Here is a 26,366-nt window from a genome sequence, read left to right as displayed (position 1 = left end):
CCAAGCAAAGAATCAAAAATTCAAAATGAAAGAAATTGCAGCGAAACATGGAAAAATACTTCATAACAAAGCAAAATAAGAACATGTCCCGTCCATTCATGGCAGGCAGTTGGTGAGGTTGGTAAACTCAGGTTCATTTGTGTTCTAAAATAAAATTGAAAAAAAGATCTCCATCATTGTCAAGAGCTGGACACATGGCAGACCGTTGGCATGAGACACCCACACATGCCGTTGTCAAGAGCTGGACTATGGCTGACCGTTGGCATGAGAGACACGACATACATAGAAATGCCATACATAGAAATTTTGTAATAAAAATCAATTCTTACCATTCTCAACCTAGACGTTAACAATCTAAACGTTAACATTAGAGACGTTGGGAATCATTGTATATATTCTGTCTTGCACTCTTTTGTAAGAAAATCCAAAATATTACAATCATTCAACGCCTTCCTCTATCGCCACTCTCCTTCTCTCACGGTGCTTGGCTTCTAACATGGTATCAGAGCATTGAAGCATGAACGTCGAAGGAGCAAAAATGAGCGATGCACTTCATGGCGACTCCACTAGTTCAGATTCACACCAGGTGATGTCTAATCCTTTTTACATTCACCATTCAGATAACCCTGGAAATATGTTGGTGTCGCAACCTCTCAATGAGGACAACTATGGTACATGGAGTAGGGCCATGTCTATGGCTATTTCGGCCAAAAACAAAACGGGTTTCATCGATGGTTCAATTACGGAACCTATGAAAACAGACCCACTATATCCGCATTGGGTTCGATGCAACCATCTTGTGTTATCGTGGATTTTAAACTCCATTAGCAAAGATATTGCAACCAGCATTATTTATGCTACCACAGCAAGAGAGGTCTGGCAAGATCTAAAAGAAAGGTTTAACCAAAGCCTTGCCACTAGGATATATCAAATCCAAAGTTCCATCTCTCGTTTACAGCAAGAAACTATGTCGGTGACCTCATACTTCACCAAAATGAAAGCTTTCTGGGATGAATTGGGATCGTATTCTCCACTTCCCGAATGCTCATGTGGGGCAATGAGAGTATATTCAGACCAGATTCAAAGGGAAAAAAGTATTCAATTTTTGATGGGGTTAAATGACTCCTACAATGCCATTAGAGGGCAAATTCTTCTCTTAGACCCTTTGCCAAATGTGATGAGAATTTATGCGTTAATCTTGCAAGAAGAAAAACAACGGGAAGCTAGGTTCTTGAGTACACCAAATGGAGGGACTGCTGCCTTAGCCGTCTCACAAACAACCCATGACAAGGTTGCCAATCGCGACGCCACCAATTTCAGATTTCAGAAAGGTCGAGGAAGTCGGCAAGCTAGACCCACATGCAGTCATTGTCGTGGCATAGGTCATGTCAAAGAAAAATGTTTTAAGCTCATCGGATATCCTCCAGGACATCGATTCTATGATCCAAACTTCAAACCTGTGGTGGCAGCCAGTGTTACATCAAATCAAATAGCTCCCAACGAGAGCATACATGGGCCAAATAGCATTGGACAAAACCTTAAAGAGGCAGCTCCAGCTTTTACGATGGAGGAGTACCACAAACTGCTATCACTAGTCAAAAATCAGACACCAAACGTCAACTTTGCAGGTAACGCTACCACCTCAACACTTGAATATTCTCCTTGGATCATTGACTCAGGAGCAAGTCAGCACATATGTACTGATCAATCTATTCTCAAAGAATTAAGACCTTGTGATACACCGGTGACACTACCAAACGGTAAGGTGGTTTCTGTTCGTCATATTGGTAAGGTGTCGCTACCTAATTTTGATATTAGCAATGTGTTAAATATCCCTTCATTCAAAGTGAATCTCTTGTCTGTTAGCGAGCTAACTAAAAACATGAATTGCTCTATCACATTTTTTCCTAATTACTGTGTTATGCAGGACCTGGCGTCGAAGACGATGATTGGTAGAGGTGATGTAAGGGGAGGACTGTATATGCTTCGACCAGAGACAATTGAACAAAACTCCTGCTTTGCTGTTGCCAGCCACGAGCTTTGGCACAAAAGGCTAGGACACCCTTCTTTGACGCGTTTAAAGTTAGTTAATGATTATCTTGATTTGAACCTTAAATTGAATGAACATTTTGTGTGTGATGCATGTCATCGTGCTAAACAGACTCGTTTAAAGTTTGATTTAAGTGAGATTTCGTCTACTCGCTCTTTTGATTTAATACATTGTGATATTTGGGGGCCGTATGCCCAAGCTTCTCTATCAGGCGCGCATTATTTTTTAAGCATTGTAGATGACTTCTCTCGTGCAACATGGATTTTTCTAATGAGACACAAATACGAAACTTTGCATGTCATTAAAAATTTCTTTTTCATGATCAAAACTCAATTTGATTGTCAAATAAAAACTTTACGTTCCGATAATGGATCTGAATTTTTTTCTCAAGAAATGAAAGATTTTCTGTGCCAACAAGGGTCCGTTCACCAACATAGTTGTGTGGGAACACCACAACAAAATGGTGTTGTAGAACGTAAACATCGGCACTTACTTGAGGTAGCTAGGGCATTACGGTTTGAATCAAATCTTCCTTTTCGTTTTTGGGGAGAATGCATCTTGACCGCAACCTACTTAATTAATCGTATTCCAACACCCAACACAAATGGAAAGACACCTTTTGAAATTCTTTTTAAAAGAAAACCTTCTTCCAAACACCTTCGTACTTTTGGCTCTCTTTGTTATGCTACCAAAATAAGTCCCAACAAAGATAAATTCGGGTCAAGGGCATATAAATGTATTTTTATAGGTTATCCGGATGGACAAAAGGCCTACAAAGTGTATGATTTAGAATCTCATAAAATTTTTACTAGTAGAGATGTTGTTTTCTACGAGAATATATTTCCTTTTCATGAAACAAAGGACTGTGAGAGAGAAGTCGTTCTCCCTATGCCTTGTGATTTAGACGAAGATGCATATGAACATCTTTCAAATTTACGAAACAACACACCTTTGGATAATGACCAAATCGTTCATCAAGACCCTGATAGCCACCAAAATGATAGTAGACCAAATTCAGTTGAAAACACTTCTCCTCAACGGGTTCTGGATGTCGATAGAAATGAGATTCAAATTGCTCCACCAGAATCAGATCCCACCAACGTTGAGCCAGTTAGGAGGTCCACTAGAATCCGAAAATCCGTTCCTTGGCTGAAAGATTTCCATTGTTCTCTTGTTCCATCACCATCAACCAATCAAGTCTGCGCGCCAGGACAAAAGAAAGGAACCAGGTATCCTATATCAAGTTACACCTCTTTTCAACACTTTTCTACTAAACATACTGCTTTTCTCACATCTTTAGTATCTAAGTCTGAACCAGAAAGCTATTGTGACGCCATTCAACATAAAGAATGGCGGGAGGCGATGGATGCTGAAATTCGAGCTTTACAGGATAATAAAACATGGACTATCACTACCCTACCAAAAGGTGTCAAGCCGATCGGATGCAAATGGGTGTACAAAATCAAGTACAAATCCGATGGATCCATAGAACGTTATAAGGCCAGGTTGGTTGCCAAGGGTTATTCACAACAAGAGGGGCTTGACTTCAATGAGACCTTTTCCCCAGTCGCAAAAATGGTAACGGTACGTACACTATTCGCAATTGCTGCTAACCGAGATTGGATTATGTGTCAGATGGATGTCAACAATGCATTCCTACATGGTGATCTATATGAAGAAATATATATGCAAGTGCCTCAAGGATATGCTAAACAGGGGGAGCATCAGGTTTGCAAATTACATAAGTCCTTATATGGACTAAAACAGTCTCCTAGAAATTGGTTCCAAAAATTATCAATGGCCCTTGAAGAATTCGGGTTCACTCAATCAAAAGCTGATCACTCTTTGTTTACATATAAAAGAAAAACTATATTCCTTGTTGTGCTAGTATATGTTGATGATTTACTTATTGCAGGGAACAAAGAAGATATCATTGAAGAATTTAAGCAATTTCTATGTAAAAAATTCTTCATGAAAGACTTAGGCAAGCCGAAGTATTTTTTGGGAATTGAAATTGCTCGATCTAACCAAGGTATCTATTTATCGCAACAAAAATATGCATTGGATATTATACATGAGGCAGGGCTACTTGGAGCGAAACCAATGGAATTTCCAATGGAGCAGCACCACGGATTAGAAGTTGATCAAGGAGAGCTCATTAAAAATCCTACATATTATCGACGTTTAGTTGGAAGATTGATTTATCTTAGTATTACACGGCCTGACATACAATTTGCTGTCCATATGTTAAGTCGTTTCATGCAACAACCACGTCTCCCACATCTTCATGCAGCTCTCAGGGTCGTTCGTTATCTCAAGCTCAATCCAGGCCAAGGGATTATGATGAGCAAACACAACAACATGCAATTAAGTGCGTTTTGTGACTCTGATTGGGCAGCATGTAAACAAACGCGACGTTCAGTCACTGGCTATTGTGTGTTCCTCGGTTCAATTCCTATTTCATGGAAGACTAAGAAACAACAAACAGTCTCTAGATCTTCTGCAGAAGCTGAATATAGGGCAATGGCAAACGTCGTATGTGAAGTAACTTGGTTAAGGAACTTGTTGGATGATTTTCAAGTAATTCATACCTCTCCTGTTACAGTCTATTGTGATAATCAAGCAGCCTTACATATTGCGGCAAATCCAGTCTTTCATGAGCGTACAAAACATATTGAACTGGATTGCCATGTTGTTCGCGAGAAACTCCTACAAGGCATGGTTCGGACATGTTATGTTAGAAGCAAAGACCAGCTTGCAGATTTATTTACTAAAGCTCTAAGACGAGAAGCGTTTCAACATCTCATAAGCAAACTGGGCATCAAAAATCTTTACGCTCCAGTTTGAGGGGGAGTGTCAAGAGCTGGACACATGGCAGACCGTTGGCATGAGACACCCACACATGCCGTTGTCAAGAGCTGGACTATGGCTGACCGTTGGCATGAGAGACACGACATACATAGAAATGCCATACATAGAAATTTTGTAATAAAAATCAATTCTTACCATTCTCAACCTAGACGTTAACAATCTAAACGTTAACATTAGAGACGTTGGGAATCATTGTATATATTCTGTCTTGCACTCTTTTGTAAGAAAATCCAAAATATTACAATCATTCAACGCCTTCCTCTATCGCCACTCTCCTTCTCTCACGGTGCTTGGCTTCTAACAATCATAAAATTAGTTCTGCACATAAAGGCAGAAAAGTAGTTGCTGGGAGAAAATCTGTTATTGCTAATTCGTGCTATTTGGGCATTGCTTCTCAAGGTATTAACAGGCTAACTGAAGTCCTGTTTGAAAAGCAGATAAATGCAATTCCACTAGGAAGGCCAACTTGAACAAGGATTTGAAGCTAGAGATAATTGAATGTGTTTGTCTAAACTAGGCCAAATATTAATTTCTTAATGGAACTTAATCTAGATCTCAATATGACTTCTTACTAGTGGATATGACAAGCTTATTTTCATTTTATTGTTTCTAAATTTTATTTAGTTCAGATTAAGCATACTCATCACAATTGGTTTGATGTGACAACAACATGATTAACTAATACCATAGTAATCAGGGGACCCCTGTGACACATGAGAAATGGCAATGCAAGTTTACCTGTTACCAAACGCCCTGTTGACTGTTGTGTCCCAAGAAGAGAAGTTTTGAGCATTAGATGCCCAATTTTGAAACATGCATCAAATTACAACTCTTTGTCTCGCTGGACAGGGATGATTCTTGTGCAAAACAACCACATGTACTACTGCTTCTGGTGGATTTTCATAATCCACTGCACAAAAATGGTATGCGCATATATGAAATAGATGTTGAGTCACTACATGTACCATCCTCGTTATGGAAATACACCGAAATGTCGTTACATCATTCTGCCTGCTATTAGACACTCTTTAAATGTAGTAGCTTGAGCAAGGTGTATTTTATTCATCTTTTTCTTTGTTGGGGTTTGGCAAATTTCCATAATGGGTGATGTCAATGGATCGGATTCAGGCAGGATGCAGCAAATATAAAATTGGAGAAATCCGATCTCACAAAAACCAATTTCTGATATTTGCATATAATTGCATTAGATATCTGTCAGGTTACCAAATGTTCATGTTAGCTTCAAATTGCATTGTTAATTGGAACCACATTTTATTATCAAATGAAGACATTTCGATTCAAATTCATATTGTTTATGCGATTATATCCAAACCATCCACATCCCTGCGGTAGGGCCTAGCTTTTTACTCTCGACTAACTCCTTGGAGGAGCAGGTAAGCTAATACTGATGTGCTCATCTTTAGCTTAAGCATTTGAAATGAGTCATATACGTCGTTTTCGTAATATTTCCTTCTAATAAAATGACACAATGAACAAAGAAAAGGAGAAAGAAATGAATAAATTAGATAAACTCGCAAATGGCACTTTTCAAATACACTTGTCTTAAATACGTGGATGCCATGAATAGAATTACCAACTGCCAAACAGGTCAAGAATGAGACTGGAAATTTTGGAAGTCCAAATTACTCAAGTCATTTTCAAAATTTGATCATATAAACCCAGAATCGTGAAATTTTTTTAGTAGTACAAAGGACTACAACGTTCGGTGTGATGAGGCTCTTATATTCATTATGTATTCTTATGTAATCTTGAAAATCTATATGTGCAACACTTTCCGTAACAAAATTTTCCAGATCTCACCGGTTTCGTAATGAATTAGGTCTTTCTTTTCTAACAGTTCAAGCCTGAGAGCTCAAAAGGTGGTGTACGTTCTTGCTGAAAAGCTGAAGCAATAAACAGCTCCTCCCCACTATGAGTGGCTTGCCCTGTGGTTGCGAGTCCACCACCGATTGTCCTGCACAGTGGCTTCTTTTGTTATCCAAGAGCATCATTCATGAAGTAAAACAGGATGTAACAAGACAATCAGAAGTTTTCTTTTTCCTCTATTTGAATGATAATACGTCTTATGTCCATGATAAACACATGCAGCCATTTCCTGATATCCTAGTTGAGATTCACGTTTGTCTATTTTCACAATGCTAAGCTTGAAAATTGCCAAAAGCTTCAGAAATTGGCTGCCGAACCCTGTTTCTCTGTAAATGCTAACCGAATAGAAGACAACTTTCAAACTATTACCCTTTTTAAACCTTCATGATTTTGTTACATGCACTCAGAAAACACAATTTAAGAACCAAATCCTTGGTTCTGGGGCAATCAAGGTCCTATCAGTGGTGTTTCAAGCAAACACTTTGTCATCTAGATTGTCATGAAAATAATTGTAAAAATGTGCTTGATCACGCATACTCGTGAGAGAAAGAGAGCGAGAGAGAAACTGCCTTACACGCACACTCCTAATGTTATGCATGCTTGCTTATGAGGCTTTTATTTTTTGGGCTAGACCGAGGGGAAACAACTTTTTTAGTTGTAAATGGGAGGCTTCTAATTGGTAAAACTCTTCAAAATCTCTGTCCAGTGGAAGGCACAACAATCACCTTGCAGCTGGTAAACATGCGACATCTCACCAAATCCACAAGTTGTCCACTAGATGAGTAAGGTTCTTGAGTGTATTATTGCTTAAACACAGATATTGTTTTTATTAGATCAATTTAACAAGAAGTCTTTATTTGAACTCAAGTTATTCCTTTTTTCCTAATAAAGTAAGTCACTTATCTTTTTTTCCTTGATCAAGTACAAGTTTTACTAAATAAGCATATGAAATCACATTCATGATTTCAGAATTCAGATTAACAAAAGAATACATACAACTGTGAGTGGCCAGACGAGTGGATTGACAGCTATAATTTTTCCGTTTCCACATACATAATAAGGAGAATATGTTCCTCAAAGCTCAAAAGTAAAGAAGGATATTAGCAAGTGTTTTTTTACAATTAATCATGTTTTTCGGTCTTTTTACTGATAACAAGCTTTAGATAGGTTTTGTTGAACCATAGATATTGAATTTTTTTCAACTTTTACACAACTTATCGTTGATTTTCCAAACCTCTATAGGACCTAAAAAAATACAACGTTTCAACCACATAACTTACAATACACACAATCAGCCATTCAATCAAGCAAAAATTGCCTGCAATTATCTTACTGGCAGAGACCTAATGCACCTTTATCCGCATTTATAAGATTTATCTTGTAGATTCATAAACAATTCTATGACAGTGACCATCACCCATATGGTTCATTTACAGGAAAGGCAAGTTAGAAGGAGTCCATACTTTATATTCAGCTCAACTTACATGTTTGTTGCAAGGAAAAAGGTTCGCTATGAATAATTTGATTTGCTGATAAAAATATTGAACACAACATCAGTATACTTACATTATTATGCTTGACCGCTGATCTCAAAGTCAGCACCAATTGGAAGATGATCACTTGGGTGCTTGTAGTTTGGCAGTCCCTCAACAACATCAGAAGATTCAGGATCAGGAAGTTGAAGAGTACTTACAGGTTTCAGGTGATCTGTGTCAGCAAAAAAGATGTAATCTAAGGTTCCAGTAAAACCTGGTGTACAATTTGTAAAGGCGGGTTCCTCTTTAACAAATGCATAAAGGCTCTTTAGTGCAATCGGGCTTTGATCTGGCAGGTCTAGAGGTGAAGTGCTCTGGCCAGATATAGAAGTAGCGTCATGGCCAGACAACATGAACTGGTAAACCTGAAGAAATATACTATGTAAGCCATCCAGATCGTACCAACATAAGTCAGAACTGATGCAAATTTAAAAGATTCAAGCAATGGAGAACTGGCACTTACGGAGCAAATTTGGAAAGGCATCACTAGCTAAAATAACTACTAAAAGAAAATTAAACACAATTTAGCAGGAAGAATCTATTCGACCCACTAAAATTAAGACAGCCAGCGCCTAGGCTAATCTTAGCTTCCAGGTAACTAAATCTCTGTCGATGGATAAGCAACTCTAGAGTTGGATATGTAGTCGACTAATTGAAACTATCCAGGAATGACTGAAACTTTGCAGCGTAATTTCTTCGAAAGTCATAAACAAGTCGAGCTCGAGCCAAAATATTAACTTGTTTATTCAAATCAGTCAAGCTAGAGATAAGGGGGCTCAGCTCAAGAAAGCACGTTAAAGGAGAATATACAATATGTGTTTGCTCAACACAAACACTTCTTCAGTTTAATGGGGCACCTCTGTGAATTGTAACTAGCAGGTACAAAGTTCCAAAACCCACTGGCTTCCCCTTACATGTTTTACAATTTTTTTTTTTCAAAAATCCATACTTACCTAGGCTTTGTTGAACTTGGCCAAAATGAGCTCGAGGCAGGCCCTCCAAGGCTGAAGCAGACCCCAGCTCATCTCATGTACACCCCTGTGCAAGAAGAAATATGTAACCAAAGATCTAACATTGGCTTGCTTGAACCTATAACTAACTAGGTTGCCTCAAATCCTGCGTTGGATGTGTCCAGAACTATGTGACCAAAAGCCTAGAAAGTGCCACAAGACAGTTCACTTGTGAGCCAATGCCTATAATAGATACTAACTCCAAACTCTTGAAGAATCCAGACCTCTCCATGAGCCCTTGCACCTATCTTTTTCCAGCTTCTCCTCAGCCCTAGTTCCAACACCCCCCTTTGGAACATCTTGTTCCAATTTGAGACCTACCTCCTACCTTGCCATTCATCACTCCAAAAGTGTATTCATCCACTTCATCCTTGAAGGAGATTGCAAGAGTATGAAGGTAGGCATTCCATTCAAGATAAAAAAGGAAGGAGGTTAAGAACTAGGAAGGTGGAGTTTGGAACATAAGAAGCAAGCACTCAAGGGCCCTAATAATATAGGTACACTATATTTTAGTCTCCTATATATATGCATAAGATTAACATTCTAATAGGCCAGTTTCAGTTATTTACATAACACGGTGTTGAGTGACTGCCATTCATGATGGCCTAAGGTGTTAGATCTTATTCATATTGTCAGTTTCACAATTTCTGATACATCTTACTACGCTTGTGTATTTCACCATAGATTTTCTTCCTTAAAGCATTCCACGTGCATGCCCTCCCCTCTTCACCCTTCTCTTTGTCAACCAGAGCACAATCAGCAGAAGAATTATCTCTCGAAAACTAAACCTTTCAGAGTACAATAAACACTTCCCAATGCACACCCAGGCTGACTGAAAACCAATCCGATTACTGCTCAAAAAGATACAAAACCAGGTTGTAAAAGTCTTACCTAACACTAGTAAAACAGTAGTGATATAGAGGAGAGAAGTAAGAGATAAAAAGGGGAAACTAGCTGTTGGAGTGGTTCCAATGGCTAGAAAGACTAGCCATTGAACCACCAACAGCTAGACCAAAATAAAGGAAAAAAATATATAGATAACAGAAGGAAGAAAACATACATAAAAAATACATAAAACCCTATGCACTTAATATATATATATATATATAATATTATAATTGTATATATATATATATTAATATTTACAATAACCCTTAAATATGTAGGGAAACTGTAACATATATACTGCTACACGTATATATATATATATATATGTGTGTGTGTGTGTGTGTGTGTGCTTACAAATAATTTAAGATTCTACCATAGGGAATTCCTATAAGCTTCGGAAGGTAGCCTTGCCTTGATAGATGATGAATATAAACTGTGAAGGCAAGGTGACCCTAGTCCTCTGAAATCACCTCCAATCTGACTTTAGCCACGTAAAGCACCCACTTTGCCAATCCAACCTGGGAAAACTTATTTTGGATTTGATATTACCCTTGCCTTTGAGACGCTAGTATAAATGCAAGGTGTGTCTCACCATTTTTAAGTCTCTACTTGCATATACCCCATTTTGTTTTTATACATATAATATATATATATATATATATATATATATATATATATATATATATATATATATATATATATTATATGTATATATGGGGAGGTTTTTCTTGGCAGTTAACTGGGAAGAAAAACAGGAAAATTTCAGGAACTCAAAAAGTAAGAAAATATAAAAAATAATATAAGAGTTTTATGCAAATTTTCTTATAAAAAAGATTAAATCTACTGTTAAAATGTTGAAAGAAACAAAAAATATTTAAAATATATTTTAAAAGCGATTTTTAATATTCAGAAGATATCACAAAAATCAAGAATCTGAAATTGGAAATATTTGAAAAATATTGCAAAAAATTCCCATTTTTTATTTTTTATTTTTGGATATTTTTGACACGAACACACACACACACACACACACACACACACACATATATATAATTATATATATACACCTAAAAGGAGAGCTGCATCTATGTCAATACTTCAGGACGCAGGTGCAGACATAGGACACACTTAGATACCTTCAAACCTGTGCCTGGTGCAGTCCGTGCATCTTGTGATCATTTTTAATGTCATTGTAGACTGGGCCAAATTCGACCTATCCATTTTACGAATCTTTTAAAATTTCTTAGTATTTTCTATTTTGTCAGTTTTATCCTTTTCCCAAACACCTTTTGACTGTCAATGCTTTTAAATTTGTCGTTTCATCAATTATTAACTATTACCATATTACCAACAATCTAATTCATTTCTGATTATATATGTGTATGTGCATGTATTTGACTGCACCCGACACAGGTTTCCTCGCCATGTAGGGATACCAAATTTTTGGCAATTGCTTCACAGACATGTCCAACACCTACAGCAATGTAACATATAATACTAAAAATGCAGGAGCTGGAGGATATCATCAGGATGATTGTACATGATGCAATGATAATAACCTCAAGCAATTTGGTCACAGGTTATTTATTGCAAAACAAACCAAAAACATGCAGTGCTTAAAAATATCAAAGTTTCAAGCATATGAACAGGCTTGTTACACCAGAAATCAGAAACAGAAAGTATCAAAGCAAAAGGTAATGAAATTAACCTTATCTCCAGGTGTAGAATTAAAATCACCAGCTACAACAACTGCAGGTTCACAATTAAACCTTTCCAACACAATGGCTTTGAATTGTGCAAGGCGATATAGAAGATACTTTGCTTGTGCAAGCTTGACATCTGCCCATTCAGGGTCCCTACCATTAAACCAAACTACCATTGCAGTCATTACAAATATTGCTACCAAGAAATAATTGAATTCATAATCAAAATGGGAAAAAATGGACTACCCCTGACAAATTCATCACAAACACATCATTAGATGACAAGACAACCTTTCCCTATAAAATGATTACAGAGCAAGCCACAGTGATCATGCACTATAATCTCCTTAAGAAAGTGGGTTCATTGGAGTTTAATCCCGATAAACTGAAGCTGGTATTTTACCAATAAATGTGTGTATTAGCCAAAACAACCAAATGCTGGAAGTCGTCAAGGAGCCTAAATGCAGCCAGTATCCCCACACAATCACGTTTTAGTCTCACATAAGGATCATTAGGATCCCCACGTTCATTCTGATTGATGTCTTGGGCAGCATCTGAAAGCACATATAAAATCTCAAAATAATTAATGGATAAAATAAAATTTGAAAATAATTAATGGTACAAGTAATCATATGCAACAAATACTGTACCAGTATTCTATAAAACACTCAACAAGAGAACCAAATATTGGAGTAAACTATATGTTCATTAATGTTCGGCATGATCATGGCAGGAGCCACTTAAAAATGCATGTTTTCTTATCACTTACAATCAAAATAGCTAGACATTAAATAGACAAGTAATTTGGTTCCTCTCACGTATAAGAGGTTATTTCTTTTGCCTCTCATCCATTACAAAGAATCTGGCGGCTGGTCCTGCCTTAATAGAAAAAGATACAAGGCAGGTAAAGACAAGGCAACACACAAGAACTTCCTAAAACTATGACCAGGTGCTAAGACTAAGATATAAATTTATTCATTTGTTGTTTCTTTTATAATTTAAAAAAATATATATGAAATATTTGCCAATTTCTTGCAAGCTAAATAGTAGGAAAATTCACGGTTCTGTAATCTTTTCTATCATTCTTTATATTTTTAAATTCATGCAAGTATCTGATAATGATATATATATATATATAAGGGAGGAGGTACTCCCTTCCCCCCACCCCCTCTCCCTAATTCATATCAGAAAAAGCGGGAAGGCTTCTTTTCTTATAATTAAAGAATAAGAGATCCTCCAGTTTATGTCAAATCATAAAAAATGTCACTTCCCCTTTTTTCTGATGTGACAGAAACGCACATCTCTCTCTCAAAGAAAAGAAGAGCAGGTTTCTTGGAAGAGGAAAGCAGGAGACATTACACCTCATTTCTAGTTCTCCTCTCTTTCAGTTGGGTGAGAGAGGGTGGGGGGCGTTGAGGGAAGAGAGAGATAGAGAGAGACGTTAACTATGTGAGTCCAGCAATGTCCAATACCAAACTTCAAGTCTGTAGAAGTATACGTGTAACATAGGTTACACAACTAGGCCAAAAGCAGTACGGACAACTTAATCAATGAAGCAGGCTATACCGAACTTTTTGTAACATTTTGGTAACCTTTGTGTCAGAAAAAATAAGCGAACTTCTATGAAGAAAGAAAACCAATGATCACACAGCATGTGAACCAGTTTGCCTGTATTGGAAAAACAGTAGGTTGCTCGTTTATAGAGAGCATAAAGATGCTTATCACTTACCAGTAATCTGATTCAAGATTCTCATTATCTCATATAATGTTATCATGCTCAAATAAAACCATATAGAAACAATAAACATATCTATAGGGAAAAAAATTACCAGAAGTCTTGTTCACAGTAGGAAGGCTATTGTGTTTGGGTTCTGATGCAGACCTAGGCCCAACAGCACACCGGAGGTGAATTTCATCTTCAATTGAACTGGCCAGATCATTATACTCAATTGTCTCCTTCATAATCAATTGCACTCTGGACACGTAATAGGGAACATAGATGCAAATTTAATCAGAGAACTTAGATAGGTAGATGGCTGCTCAGGAATGACAGCTGTCAACAACAGATAATATGTAAGATATACCACACCCATCACGTTTCTTACAACATACAAACTGAGCGATTCCCAGTCAAATGAGCATATAAGAATTTTTTCTTGTCTACTAAGTTTCTGTTTTCTTACGTGTATTATAATATTGCCACTATCTACAACATTATAATCAATATGAGTAATAGAGAAACTCAAATACCTACTGGACTTGTAAAATATACCACATCCATCACGCTTCTTCCCACTTCGTTGAATATAAATACTTGAATATCCAAGGTTCTCCATATTTCTTTTGTAAAAGCTTTCATATTCATCCAGCTCCTACAGCAGCAGAAACAGGCAAAAGATTTTAACAAAAAGGAATAAGAGGACTTAAGCGGCTAAGCCTACAAACTATTAGGCCATAAACAACCTATAAAGAGCTTCAATCAAAAACCAACAAAGCCATGAACAACAAACAGATGCAAATCAAGCCCTTAAAGGATCCTTCTCCTTGATTCACTCAATTGAAAGAGTAGTTGAACCTGGAAGCTATCAGCTTGTATAATTTCTAAAATATATTGGCACAAAATTTTGTAAAAAATTAAGAACAAATCTGAATCACGAGGGCATGTAAAGTCCATAGAACAACTAGACTTGCTAGAATGAAGTGATAGCCATCAAACACATACGACAATAATGAAGTAAGGGAAAACAAGCCACAACTTATGCAAAGGGATATCACCAAACTTCAGACATTTGTGTCCCAACTGTATGCTCTTTTCTATGTTTTGACATTCTACATGAGACATATGTATATCCACTGCCACAAATATCGCTGTTTTTTTAACACAAAAATAAATAAGAATGAGAAATTATCAATAGGAAAAAAAAGTGAAAAAATAGCAATATTTTGAAATTATTTTCAAAAGGAAAATATCATTATGTTGCTCACCTTTTTTGAAAAATATATATTTTTAATATATTTTAGAATTTTGAGTATCTTTTAATAATTAATAACTAGTCTGAGTTTTTATGGATGTTTCTGTAAGAAGATTTCATAAGATTTTCTATTTTCTACAATTTTTAAGATTAGAGGTTGTTACAAGAAAAACAAACTTCCTAGTTAATACTCAAAAGCTTTCTCACCAATAAAAAACCCAAAACCAATATTTGTGACAATGCATATATCTATCAGGTATCCAACTTGCCCCACGTTCTACAATCAAATAAAACAAATCAAACTGGGTGACAGCAAAAATGGCTAATATAATGTACACAACAGTGTAACAGTATAAACCTGTATGCAGAGAAAGTCAGCGTCCAAGCTCCTAAGTTCAGCCAGAACTGCTTGCGAACGGGCTTTCCACCTACCCCACAGGAACCAAGAAATTGAGAATATAAGTAACATATATGTGTGTGTGTGCATGTGTGTGTGTAACACATACGCATCAAACAGGTTCTCTCATCACCACTCAACACTAAGAAATGTACCTGAGCCCCTCTCAGCCCAAGGAACAAAAAGACAAAAACAGGAAAATATTACACAAATTCCCCTGCATGTATTGCCTACGTGATTTATCATTTACGATACCTTCTCTGACAGCATCTACAGGCATGCAAACATAAAGGACCATATGTAATGACATATCCAGCAGATACCTTCATCAAAGTATCCTTGGTAGTTGGTAGTACCCAAAACCAATAAAACATAAGACCAAGGGATGGTATGGATGATAAATTACTTCAGTTTCCAAAATATTGTTAGTAAAATGAAAAAAACGATAGCATGTTCCAACCTGACACCAGCTAAGAAATGCACCACCTTAAGCTGCCGAAGACAGGGAAAACAAGCTGATCCACTTCTTGGTCGGCAGATGATCAGCATATTCATGGATCTCAACTAATTTGAAAACCATATGGCTTTATAACAAAAAATTAAGAAAGCAATGTGAAAGGAAAATCTGACAAGAGATTAAAGATATAGGAATATAGTAAATTTCATTCATTTGTTTGATAAATAGCTCTTCCCCTTTCTCTACTTTTCCAACTTCTAATAATTTTCTAAGTATGAACATTCTCTCAAGATGTATTAGGAAATTATTGACAATGCAAGATTTTGTCTCACCAGGACATGTCTGAGAAGGACATTTGTACTATGATGGCTAAGAAAGCAGTCAGAGTTGAAAACTGAAACAAAAATGTAAAAAAAGAGAATGTACTCGTGCCTTTTTCCAACCACCACTAGCCAACAAGTGGGTCAATAGAGCTTCATTCTTTTTCTTGTTCTCTGTGTTCCAAATGCACTTTAACTCTTAAGCCTAATCCAACTCTAACTGCTGTAACCTTGTAGCATAAAAATTAATAATTAGGCTAATTAGCCAATAATTCCACCAAAGAAACTTAATGGTTAACATATGTATGCTAAAAAAATTGGCAAAAACTAGGGCAAAGATTCTGTTGGAAGTCGTCAATGGGAAAATCCAGCAATCCTATAAAGAATGCTCAGGACAAAAATTTAGGTTGAATATTGAAGAAATTTCCACGAGATAAAAAGCCAGAGAGAAAAGTCAATTCTTCTCAGCCTATCTAGGGAATCAGCATTGCATCAATCATAAGCAAACACCTGAACCTTTCTACTAGATAAAACTTACAAGCATTCCTACTCACAAAATGGAAACTTGTGATTACCATATCAAAGCCAAATTTTCACACAGAAAGAACAAAAGAATCCAGTACTTACTTAAGACAAGGTGATGGAGAGTGCGGGAAGAGAGAACTCTTCACATATGCCTGCAGTGGGAAAGAGAACTACTTACTGATTGTCTAATCAATTACCATTCAAAGAAAGTAAAAGTTCCTAACAAGAAAAACATAGTCACAGTTCACAAACCCAGTTCTTGGGAAAGTGGAAAGGATAGATCTGGTGGTAGTTAAGATTTTCTATTTTTTCATGAAAGACTAGGCAGATACAAGATTTCAACATATTAAAAAATATTGAAAATATAAGTAAAATATTTAAAATAAATATACAGTGCAAACACGTTATCACCATCATTGAAGCACGACAGTTTACAATTTTGCAAGCGTGCAAGTTTCCCTTGGTCTCCTGACTTCAATTTCACTTGTGCTGCTGTTTCAAATATCAGTTCTGCCACCAGGTGAGGATGCATGGGACCTTGAAGTCTTTTAACATTAAGGTCACCCTTCATGTTTTTCTTCAACAATTCTGGCCAATTGAGGCATTCAGCCAGATCATGTGGGTTTGTGGCCTACATGTCTATTTTATTTCTACCTTAAAAACCCCACACACATGCCAACTATGGCTTCAGGTGGCCAACTGGACACCATCTCAAATGATGTGTGTTGTGCAAGGTCGTCCCCTTTTGTTGTAGCTCAAATCAATGTTATCAAAGGCATAACGTATCGCGTATCGGTCAGGCCGACCTATACGCCGTATTGTAATGTATCGTAACGTATCGTAAAATTAACTTTTAATTTTTAAAAAATATTAAAAAATCATAAAGATTCCAAAAAAATAATAAAAATTCCAAAAAAATCCGAAAAAATAAGCAAAAATCAGAAAAAATCAAGAAAATTGTATTTAAAGGAACATTCATGTATATGAAGTATGAAGTTTGAACAAACATTCCAAAATAAGAAATCAGACATTCAAAAATCAAAATAACATAATAAGCAGCCGAAGAGAATCCGATTACATCACAATTCATAAGTTCAAAAGTCAAAACATATAGTTATCATGATTCAACAATAATCATCGTCAATCGTCATCTGCATCATCATCTTCATTTTCTTCATTAAGTGCTTCCATCCCCTCCGTTGGAAATGGAATGTCACCAACATTTCATTGCTCCCCAGCCTCTCCTTCTTCAATAATCTCTGCTGCTCCTTCAAGGTTCAAAAAATCAAGATCGTCCTCATCAAGTATTGCAGATGGTTCTTCTTCAACCCAAGACGTATCGTACGATACAGATAACAGAGGCTCAAATAATTCTATATTAAAATCAATATAAGAAGAAGGACAGAAGCTCACCTTGATATCATTGGTGAAGTCTTCCAAGGTAAGTTTACATGGAAATCTCTCTACCAATGGATAGTGTTGCCCTCTAGCCTCAATGTCACCACCTCCATTCTCCGATCTAGTAAGATTTCTAACACACAAAATACTGCTATGGAAAAAACCCAGCCCAAGCCTCCAGGGATCATCATGTTTAAACCTAGGTAACTCAAGTTTGGAAGGTTGTATGGGGCTCAGAACATCTAACACAATGCCCCCATCTCTTGACCTTCTCTACCCTGCCAAGGCAAAAACCTCACCCTTCACATGAGGCTCCTTCTATTAGCCGTGTCCTCCCTAATCCCTGCATAATTGGGTGCTGCAGCATGGACTGAACTTCCCCCCATTCCAGGTTTCTTCGAGGCAGACCACAATTCCTCTCCTTTGCCACAGAGCAAATTGACGACCATCAAATTGAGGCTGACCCACAACTTCTCCTTTTTATGCATCTTCCCAGAATGCTCTCCAGAACCTGTTAACATCTAGATCTTGGTCTCCATTGCTCAGCATCCTTCCTTGGTCTGTTGGCAGTAAGCCTTTAAAGCATTCACGGCTTCTCTTGCTGACACTCCAACATGCCTGACTTTGATACCAAAATGGTACTATGGAGACCCAAAGAAATTCGCAAGCACATCCCAAAGAAAAATTAAGGTTAGCGAATATGCACTGTGCTTCGAGAGAGACGCGACCACCAGTTTTCGTGATCACATTCATAGTTCATACCCTACTCAGAAGTAGGAGATCCCCTTGTACAGAAATGTTGTTTGCAGTTCCTGGTAGTGTGAACCAAGGAACTGGAACCCAATTCCTACTCAACACACCTTAACAGCTATTTACATAATAAGAATAAAAACAAAAAATTAAATTCCTATAGCTAACACAGTGGCGATAGAAATGCAAGGTCGAAGTTGTAAAAAGCATGTGTCAAATATTCATGACAGCCTAACTGGAAAGATAGCAAACAAGAAGAAGTCAAATGAGCAACCACAATCAGAAATAGGCAGCATGGTTCTAAGATCGTACTAATTATCAACTATGCATTTAACTAAAGTGTAACCACCGGCTCCATAAGAAATCACAGAAAGACAACATGCTTTTAACATGAATTAAGTGTTTAAAACAGCAACTATTACTGGTAATAATTAACATATCTTTAAGAGAAGATACGGTTTACCTGTGCCAGAATGTTATATGAAACAACACGGATAAGACAGCCTGTCACGCAAGACAAATTATTCTAAACTCAGAGCTACTTAACCGAAAGTCTCACAAGGAGTAAGAATGTCTAACGACAAAGAAATACATATAAACTTGGAATGCTGCCTGTATGTAAGATAAAAAGATATCATCACATAAAACTATGGAACATTAGGAACATAACTGGACATAACAGAAATGCAGCTCCTAGCAGATCATAAAAGAAGAGGAACTCCACCATTAATCCCAATGATACAGCTTATATACTTTTACTCCAAAAAGTATCCCATTGGCTTCTCCTGAATGACAACATCCTATTAAGAATGGTCTGCCAGCTAATAGTGGTACTTAGCAATTCCTTATGAAATAATGTCAATCTATGAATAGTTAATCTTCTAGATCATTGCCTTTTTGTTCTAGCATCATTTATACCTGGAAAATGAATAGAATTCACAGTCTATTCAGAAGTAGATGAGTCAGTAAATGTATGCATTATTAAGCCAAAAGTAACCTACTTAGATTGGAAAAAGAATGGGCAACATCACAATGATACTAGACCCAGCTAAATTAGCTAGATACATTGATTCTGACAGGAGTTGTGATGTATAACTTTAGACCCAAACCAACCAAGCTGTTTCAAAGGATAAGAAACTTGCCAAAAACCTTCCCAGGAGGTACTTAATATTTTATGCATCCATTACCCGGAGCCAATGGACTTTATTGCTTTCTTCCTCCTAATTTTCATCCATGGTAGTGATCCAAGGTTATAATAAGATTATTAGTTACTGCTGACTAAAAATCCAAAATCTAATGCTACCTGCATGCTGATACATTTCTTATCAGGAAAAATGTTTAACAATATCAGGAAAGGCATGTGCTATGTGTGATTATTTCGCTAATCATGAAAAAAGGCTGACTTAATATTTTCAGATTATGCATACATGTGTGTCCATGTATCTGAAAGAAAATTTAGTTTCCAAATGCATAGATTACATATTTCTTCAAGAACTTTCTGCTACCTTATGTCACATGGGTGCTGATACTGGTATGGACACAGATAAACACATATATTGATGATAGGGCGCTGTTGGCAGACCTACTCCTCTTCTTAAGAGCAGCAAAGCAAATGACATTGAAACAAATCCAACCTTCATAGGAAGGAGAAAAATATGGCATCTACTTTACTTTCCATATAAATGAGTATTCCAGAGTTAAATGAACATGCAAAAGAGACTTAAGTTTTCAGAATTTAGTAAGATAATTTAATTTCCGAAAATAAATTAATGAGATAAATTACTAATTAATTAAAATGCATGAAGGTTTCTCATTTGGACCACTCACAGTAGTTGCATGAACTTCCAAAGTGAATAAGCATGCTAAACATTTGTCTCCAACAAAGAGATTAGTTAGATGACTTATGATTAAAACTTTTAATAAGGAAAGGATAATACAAACAATACCCAAAAAATTCAAAAAGTTTATAAGAAAGGACAATACTAGACTTAGTCAAAGTTGAGTGCTTTCAAAATTGGAAAGGAAAAGGCACAACATTCATTGGCTGTCCTGAAATGGCTTTGAACATGGCCAAGCCATGCCCCATGTCTGCATGATTTTTCAAAATAAATGAGAGTGCAAAATATTTAAGCCTCTAAGGCTCTAACCAAGAGAATAATTAGATGACTCGCAGCTAAAACTTCTAGAAAGCAAAGGATAATACAAAAAACCCAACTTAAAAAATGTTTATAAAAAGGACAGCTGATTTGGTTAGAAATGGATAGGAAAAGGCACAAAATGCATTGACTATGTCTGAAACAGCTTTGACCATGTCCATGCTGTGCCTGTGTCTGCACCACTTGTCTACTGTGTCAACATGAGTGCCCCTTGCCTGTATGCAACACTCGCACGTACATTGGTACCAATCCAATGTCGGTCAGTTTAACATTATATTTTCTACTTTTGTTTACATCATACATGGTAAAGGCTTTTGCATGCAGCAGAAGATAATATGGCATTGGCAGATGATGTGGGTCATGGCCTTAAGCATAAGCTGGAGTTGTACTTGTAGCCTTGTGGGGAGAGAAGAAAGAAGCTCACCATGTGATTTTTACATTCAAAAATTATGAATATATAAAGAAATTATATATTATTATGATTGATAAGATTCTATGATATTTTAAAATCAACGTGTCAGAATTCTTTTTTTATTTAAATTCATCTTACAGGTCTACAGACATGACTTTTATATCAATGTATATTGTTGTTGTTTTTTAACCTCAAAAATAAAGGTTGTGGTAAAACAAATCCTAAAAATGTCACCGGTTTAACACACACACACACACACATATAACATGCCCTTGAAAAAGAAAAACAGGTCAGAGGGCACAAATTACCTGTCTTATCTGATTTAGAATCTGAGACACTTGTTATTCCATGATGTCCATCCACAACAGGAACAAATCTTGGAAAAGATGGAAAAATTTCTCCACTCATCTTGACAGTAAAACCTCTAGAATAGAAGAAGAAGTTCTTGTCACATAAATTTTACTCTACCTCACAGTGCACAAAAAAGAAATTCGTTGTCCATCATGGCAAAATTATTACGAACATAACCATTACATAAGAAACAACATGCATATTATCACCCCAAAAAAAAAAACGTGTTCTCTACATTATATAGACCATCATCACAAATATCGGCCATATTTTCAAAAGTATCATGACAAAACGCCAAAAATAAGTTGAATGAAAAAGGAGGAAAATATCACAATATATTGAAAATATCACCAAAATGGAAGTATTATCAGGATAGTTTCACAACATTTTCCAAAAATGTATTTTCTAATATATTTTATTCGCATAAAATTCACTCTACATCATAGTGCTAAAAAAGAAACTTGTTATCCATCATGGCAAAATTATTATGAATATAACCATTACATAAGAAACAAAATGCAGATTATCACCAAAAAAAAAAGGAACGTTTTCTCTACATATAGACCGTCATCACAAATATCAGCAATATTTTCAAAAGTATCATGACAAAAAGCCAAAAATAAGTTACAAAAAAGAGAGGAAAATATCACAATATCTTGAAAATATCACCAAAATGGAAGTATTATCAGGATATTTTCACAACATTTTCCAAAAATTTATTTTCTAATATATTTTATTTAACACTTTATAACTGTTTCAAAACTTTTTATCAATATTTTTTAAAATAGTAAACAATGTATAATTTCATAAGTTTGTCTAATATTTTGTTCTACATATTTTCTGAATTCAAAGGTTTTCCCAAGAAAAACAAGTGTTCCAATTAATAGCTGAGAAAAACCTGGCAAATAAAAACCAGGAACCCTATTTATGACTATGGTATATACCCACTGTTTGGTAAATTACTCCATTCATTATTTTTCAAGACCCTTTCAAGCTGTCTCCATGATGCCAAGGGTAAAGAAGCTGTCTTTTGTAAGGAAGAGACTATCGTCATTACATCCACAGGAATGTGGCACACACCAAGTAAAGATAGAAATTTGCTTCAATCACGTACCATCATAGGATATTTATGCATTGATCTAATTTTGTAGGTCCCACCACCTTAAGAGAGAGAAGAAAACCATGGTGGAAAAAAATATGTTTCACTGTTTATCAAGTATTTGAGTTAGTAGCTAACATGTTCCTAATCCTGACCATATTTTCATGCAACATTATCTACAATAAGTCATGTACAACACCTACGGTAACTTGTAATGAGAAAGTTTATTGTGGTGAAGACAAAAGAAAGGAAAAAGTCGCTACTCAGCTGTTCAGTAGAACTGTAGGCTGCTTAACACAAAATTCATTATCCTGCCAATACAACATCCGGTGAACCTGTTCACAGCGTCCCATCCCTTGCTATCATTGTCTACTTTGAAGAACACTACTAAAGTTCTGGAAATTTTAAATGATCGAATAAGAAAGACCGTTTCCAAAGCTCTTGGCGAAGCTAGTTATTCAAAACCCAGCCTACTGCTGATAAATTTAACGTAGAGTGTCCTTTGCTTGGTTGCAGCCATGTCATATGTCTGCTATGGCCTTCCTCGCCAGATGATATCGCTTCGAGAAGATTATCTGGAAGACAGGGTAAATGTATTTCATAAACCTGGAGGAAGGTCTAGGCTGCAAGGATCAATGCACACTTTCCCGCTAAGGAAAGGATGCATCAATCCATTTTCGTATTTCCAAACAAGTCACTTATGCTTGTCCCAGGTTTACTAGGGTACCTAATCAAACAGCTCACATAAAGATACAAAAGAAAGGACCTCATGCAAATAAACGGGACCTTTTAGCAGGTTCGCAAGTCTTTGCGTTAATCCAGTCTTTCCTTCACACGCAAACCGTCTATTCCCACACACACTACCACACCATTCAGGATGATATACTGCAAATTTGCAGTCTCGACCGGAACTAATCTTAGTAGACTAAGCCTGTTTGTCACCTCAGACAAGCAGCTAATACCAGATGGTATACAAGAACTTTATCGGCATCTAAAGGGAAGAAAGAACAATGAGAGAAAGGCCGGTTGATGCGGAGGAGAAATGACACTCATTCGGGGCCTAGCAGACAATGCATCATCGTGATCGTGGAGGCAATCCTTCAGGAGCGATCGGCTATAGAGTTCTCTCGACTTGAGATGTGTAGCATCTACTGCAACTTGAACGATACGGCAAAGGTGTAGAGTGGAATCAGTTAGAATTTTTTGTTTTTATTTATTCCATTTAATCCGCCTCTCAAACTGTCCATCGAACGAATGACCAAAAGTTTTTCCCCCTACGTCTCTCTTTCTCATCCCCTAAAGAATCTCATAGCAAAAAATTCAAACTAAACAAAAGAGGAAAGTATGACCAAGAATACTCAAAGCCTTATCCTGCCCACCGATCCCAAATACCAACTTAGCCCATCACCGACAATGTGCTTGCCCGCCGTCTCATTTTATCATACCCACCCGTAGGCAAAAATCTCCATAAAAACTAAAATCGCTAGCCTCTTCTACATAATGCAAGCATGCCACCATCACCATTAAACCCAAAAGCCGTAGTCTGAAGGAATTGAGCAACTAGCAATGAAGGATTTCCACCTTCAATGAGACGAAGATCTCACTGAGTATAACATCCATACAGTTAAATTTCATATTTCCGCTTTGCAAACTCGCGAAAACATACAAGAGGAATTCTCGAGCACGGGCGGCGAGAGGATTTACCTCCGGGGAGGAAGGGAAGCGGGAAGAGCAGGGAGGCACCGCCTTAGCGCGCTTGGCCTCATTTAACTTTGCCCATTTGCCTTCAGGGGTGGATAATAAAATTGGTCACTTTAGTTCCCTCCGAAACCAGATCCAGGGCGGAACTCAAAATCCGCATTATCAAATCCAAACAATAGGTCTTCGGAACTTAAAGAGGATCCTGAGCTCTTCCACAAACACCTTATACAGTTTCAAATTTAAGATCCAAAACTATCAAATGCGGCCTTATTTTCCGTGAGGACTTAGCCATACGTTTCAAAGTGTGGTGAAGCGCACGCCTTTTGGACAACGACGCTTCTCCCTGCCTTCTTTTCCGTGAGGCCGTAGGCGTAAGGCAAGAATCGTATCTCTCTGTCAGAAATCCTTATGAAAAATAAATGAACATATAAACAAATGTGGAGCAGCATAAACTTCAGTTTAATTTTTATGGATATATTCGTGTTCATATATCTAATTTGGAACAGATATCCGATTGAATAGTTTCAAAAATTCGAATACGAAGAAAAACAATGACATCGGATTAAGATTGTAGACCAAATTGAGATTTAAGAAATGGCATCTAATCAAATTCGAATTCAGATGTACATAAATATTCGAGCGGATTAAGTTTCAAATCATATTTAGTTTTAAATGAATATTATATCCAATGTTCTTACATGTTGAAATTCGATCAGATTTGGTTCAAAATCCAGATTTAGATTTGAATATGAATATAAAAATCAGATTTGGATTGGATCAGATTATGAAATCAGATTTAGATATGACTTTTCTTTATTTGCATTTGAATCCAAATTGGAATTCGAATGTGTTAATATCTGAAAAAACAGATACAATTAAGGGTATGTTTGATTCCGTTGACATCCTTACTCAAAATTTCTCAAAATTTAGAAGTCATTTGTAGTTCATGAAATAATTTGTAAAAAAAACAAGAGCGCAACTGGGCCATGTATGAGTTTAGTTTTAGGGTGTGAATGGATTGACTCTCATCTGGATCTTGCAAATTTCAAGTTTAACGGCAAGAATATAAAATCACTGAATTCAATAACAACGCACAAAGTTAAGTTGGATTAACAGTGAAGCCAAAAACTTGCTCGCTACATACGATAATTGTACTTGGAACAGACTTTGATTCAGATTCAAAAGAAAATTGACATGGACAAAAGATTCAAGACATTTATACCAAAGCTGACTTGTCAGAATTCAATCCAATTCCAAGTGTATTCAGATTCTGTTGTAAGTGATCAAATGTGAAGTAACTAGCTCCATATCTGACAAAAAATTGTATATGTTAATTTCTGCTTGTGAAGTTGGAAATACATGAACTTTCAAATAGTTGCAAGTTCCCTTTCACTGAATTTATAATTTCTAGTCGTTTAAGTTTTGAATATTTCATCCATATAATTTGGAAAGTTCATATGAGCAGTAAAACGTTTCAGAGAACCGCCACCACTAAATACAGTACAAACACAAATTAATCAACATAAAACAAGTCCATATAACTATTCTAAAGAGCTCCATGATGACATAGAGGAACAGGAAGCTTTTGGAGTTAAATTCATTGCCTGAAACTGAAAATATTTACATCCTAGAATTCATTGTTCTTTCACACGTCCTTAGCTTAGCAGAGCAAGAATCCGAAATCGAATCAGCTGCAATAATTTGTGGCATGCCAACAGAAAGGAAAAATGAATAATCTGTATGGCATTTGAGAAACATATTCAATATATTTTGGACTCGGAGGTAAGCCCCAACCGCCGAAGCTTACGATGACAACACCAGAAAAAGCAGACAGAAAGATTCAGGGTCTTCAACTTGATACCCTTCATATATCTGTGACGGCCA

General features: G+C 36.6%; 1 protein-coding gene across 2 annotated transcripts; it reads right to left on the bottom strand.

Moving 5' to 3' along the window:
• Nucleotides 1–6,576: 6,576 nt before the first annotated feature.
• Nucleotides 6,577–24,645, bottom strand: LOC116265986 (carbon catabolite repressor protein 4 homolog 4). 2 transcript variants are annotated; one of them, XM_031647013.2, is made up of 11 exons: nt 24,486–24,645; nt 21,640–21,755; nt 19,227–19,267; nt 16,718–16,767; nt 15,275–15,344; nt 14,195–14,316; nt 13,774–13,919; nt 12,348–12,498; nt 11,950–12,097; nt 8,375–8,708; nt 6,577–6,896 (listed from the first exon to the last, which is right to left on the bottom strand). In XM_031647013.2, the coding sequence occupies exons 1-10, from the start codon at nt 24,545–24,547 to the stop codon at nt 8,379–8,381; spliced, it is 1,236 nt and encodes a 411-aa protein (XP_031502873.1). In that variant the 5' UTR covers nt 24,548–24,645; the 3' UTR covers nt 6,577–6,896; nt 8,375–8,378. The 2 variants fall into 2 exon arrangements, with proteins under 2 accessions (XP_031502873.1, XP_031502875.1); XM_031647015.2 differs by lacking the exon at nt 24,486–24,645 and adding an exon at nt 23,568–23,925.
• Nucleotides 24,646–26,366: the final 1,721 nt, after the last annotated feature.

The sequence above is a fragment of the Nymphaea colorata genome, chromosome 12, assembly GCF_008831285.2.
Source record: "Nymphaea colorata isolate Beijing-Zhang1983 chromosome 12, ASM883128v2, whole genome shotgun sequence".
Taxonomy (NCBI): domain Eukaryota; kingdom Viridiplantae; phylum Streptophyta; class Magnoliopsida; order Nymphaeales; family Nymphaeaceae; genus Nymphaea; species Nymphaea colorata.
This window is presented reverse-complemented; position numbering and strand designations above follow the sequence as displayed.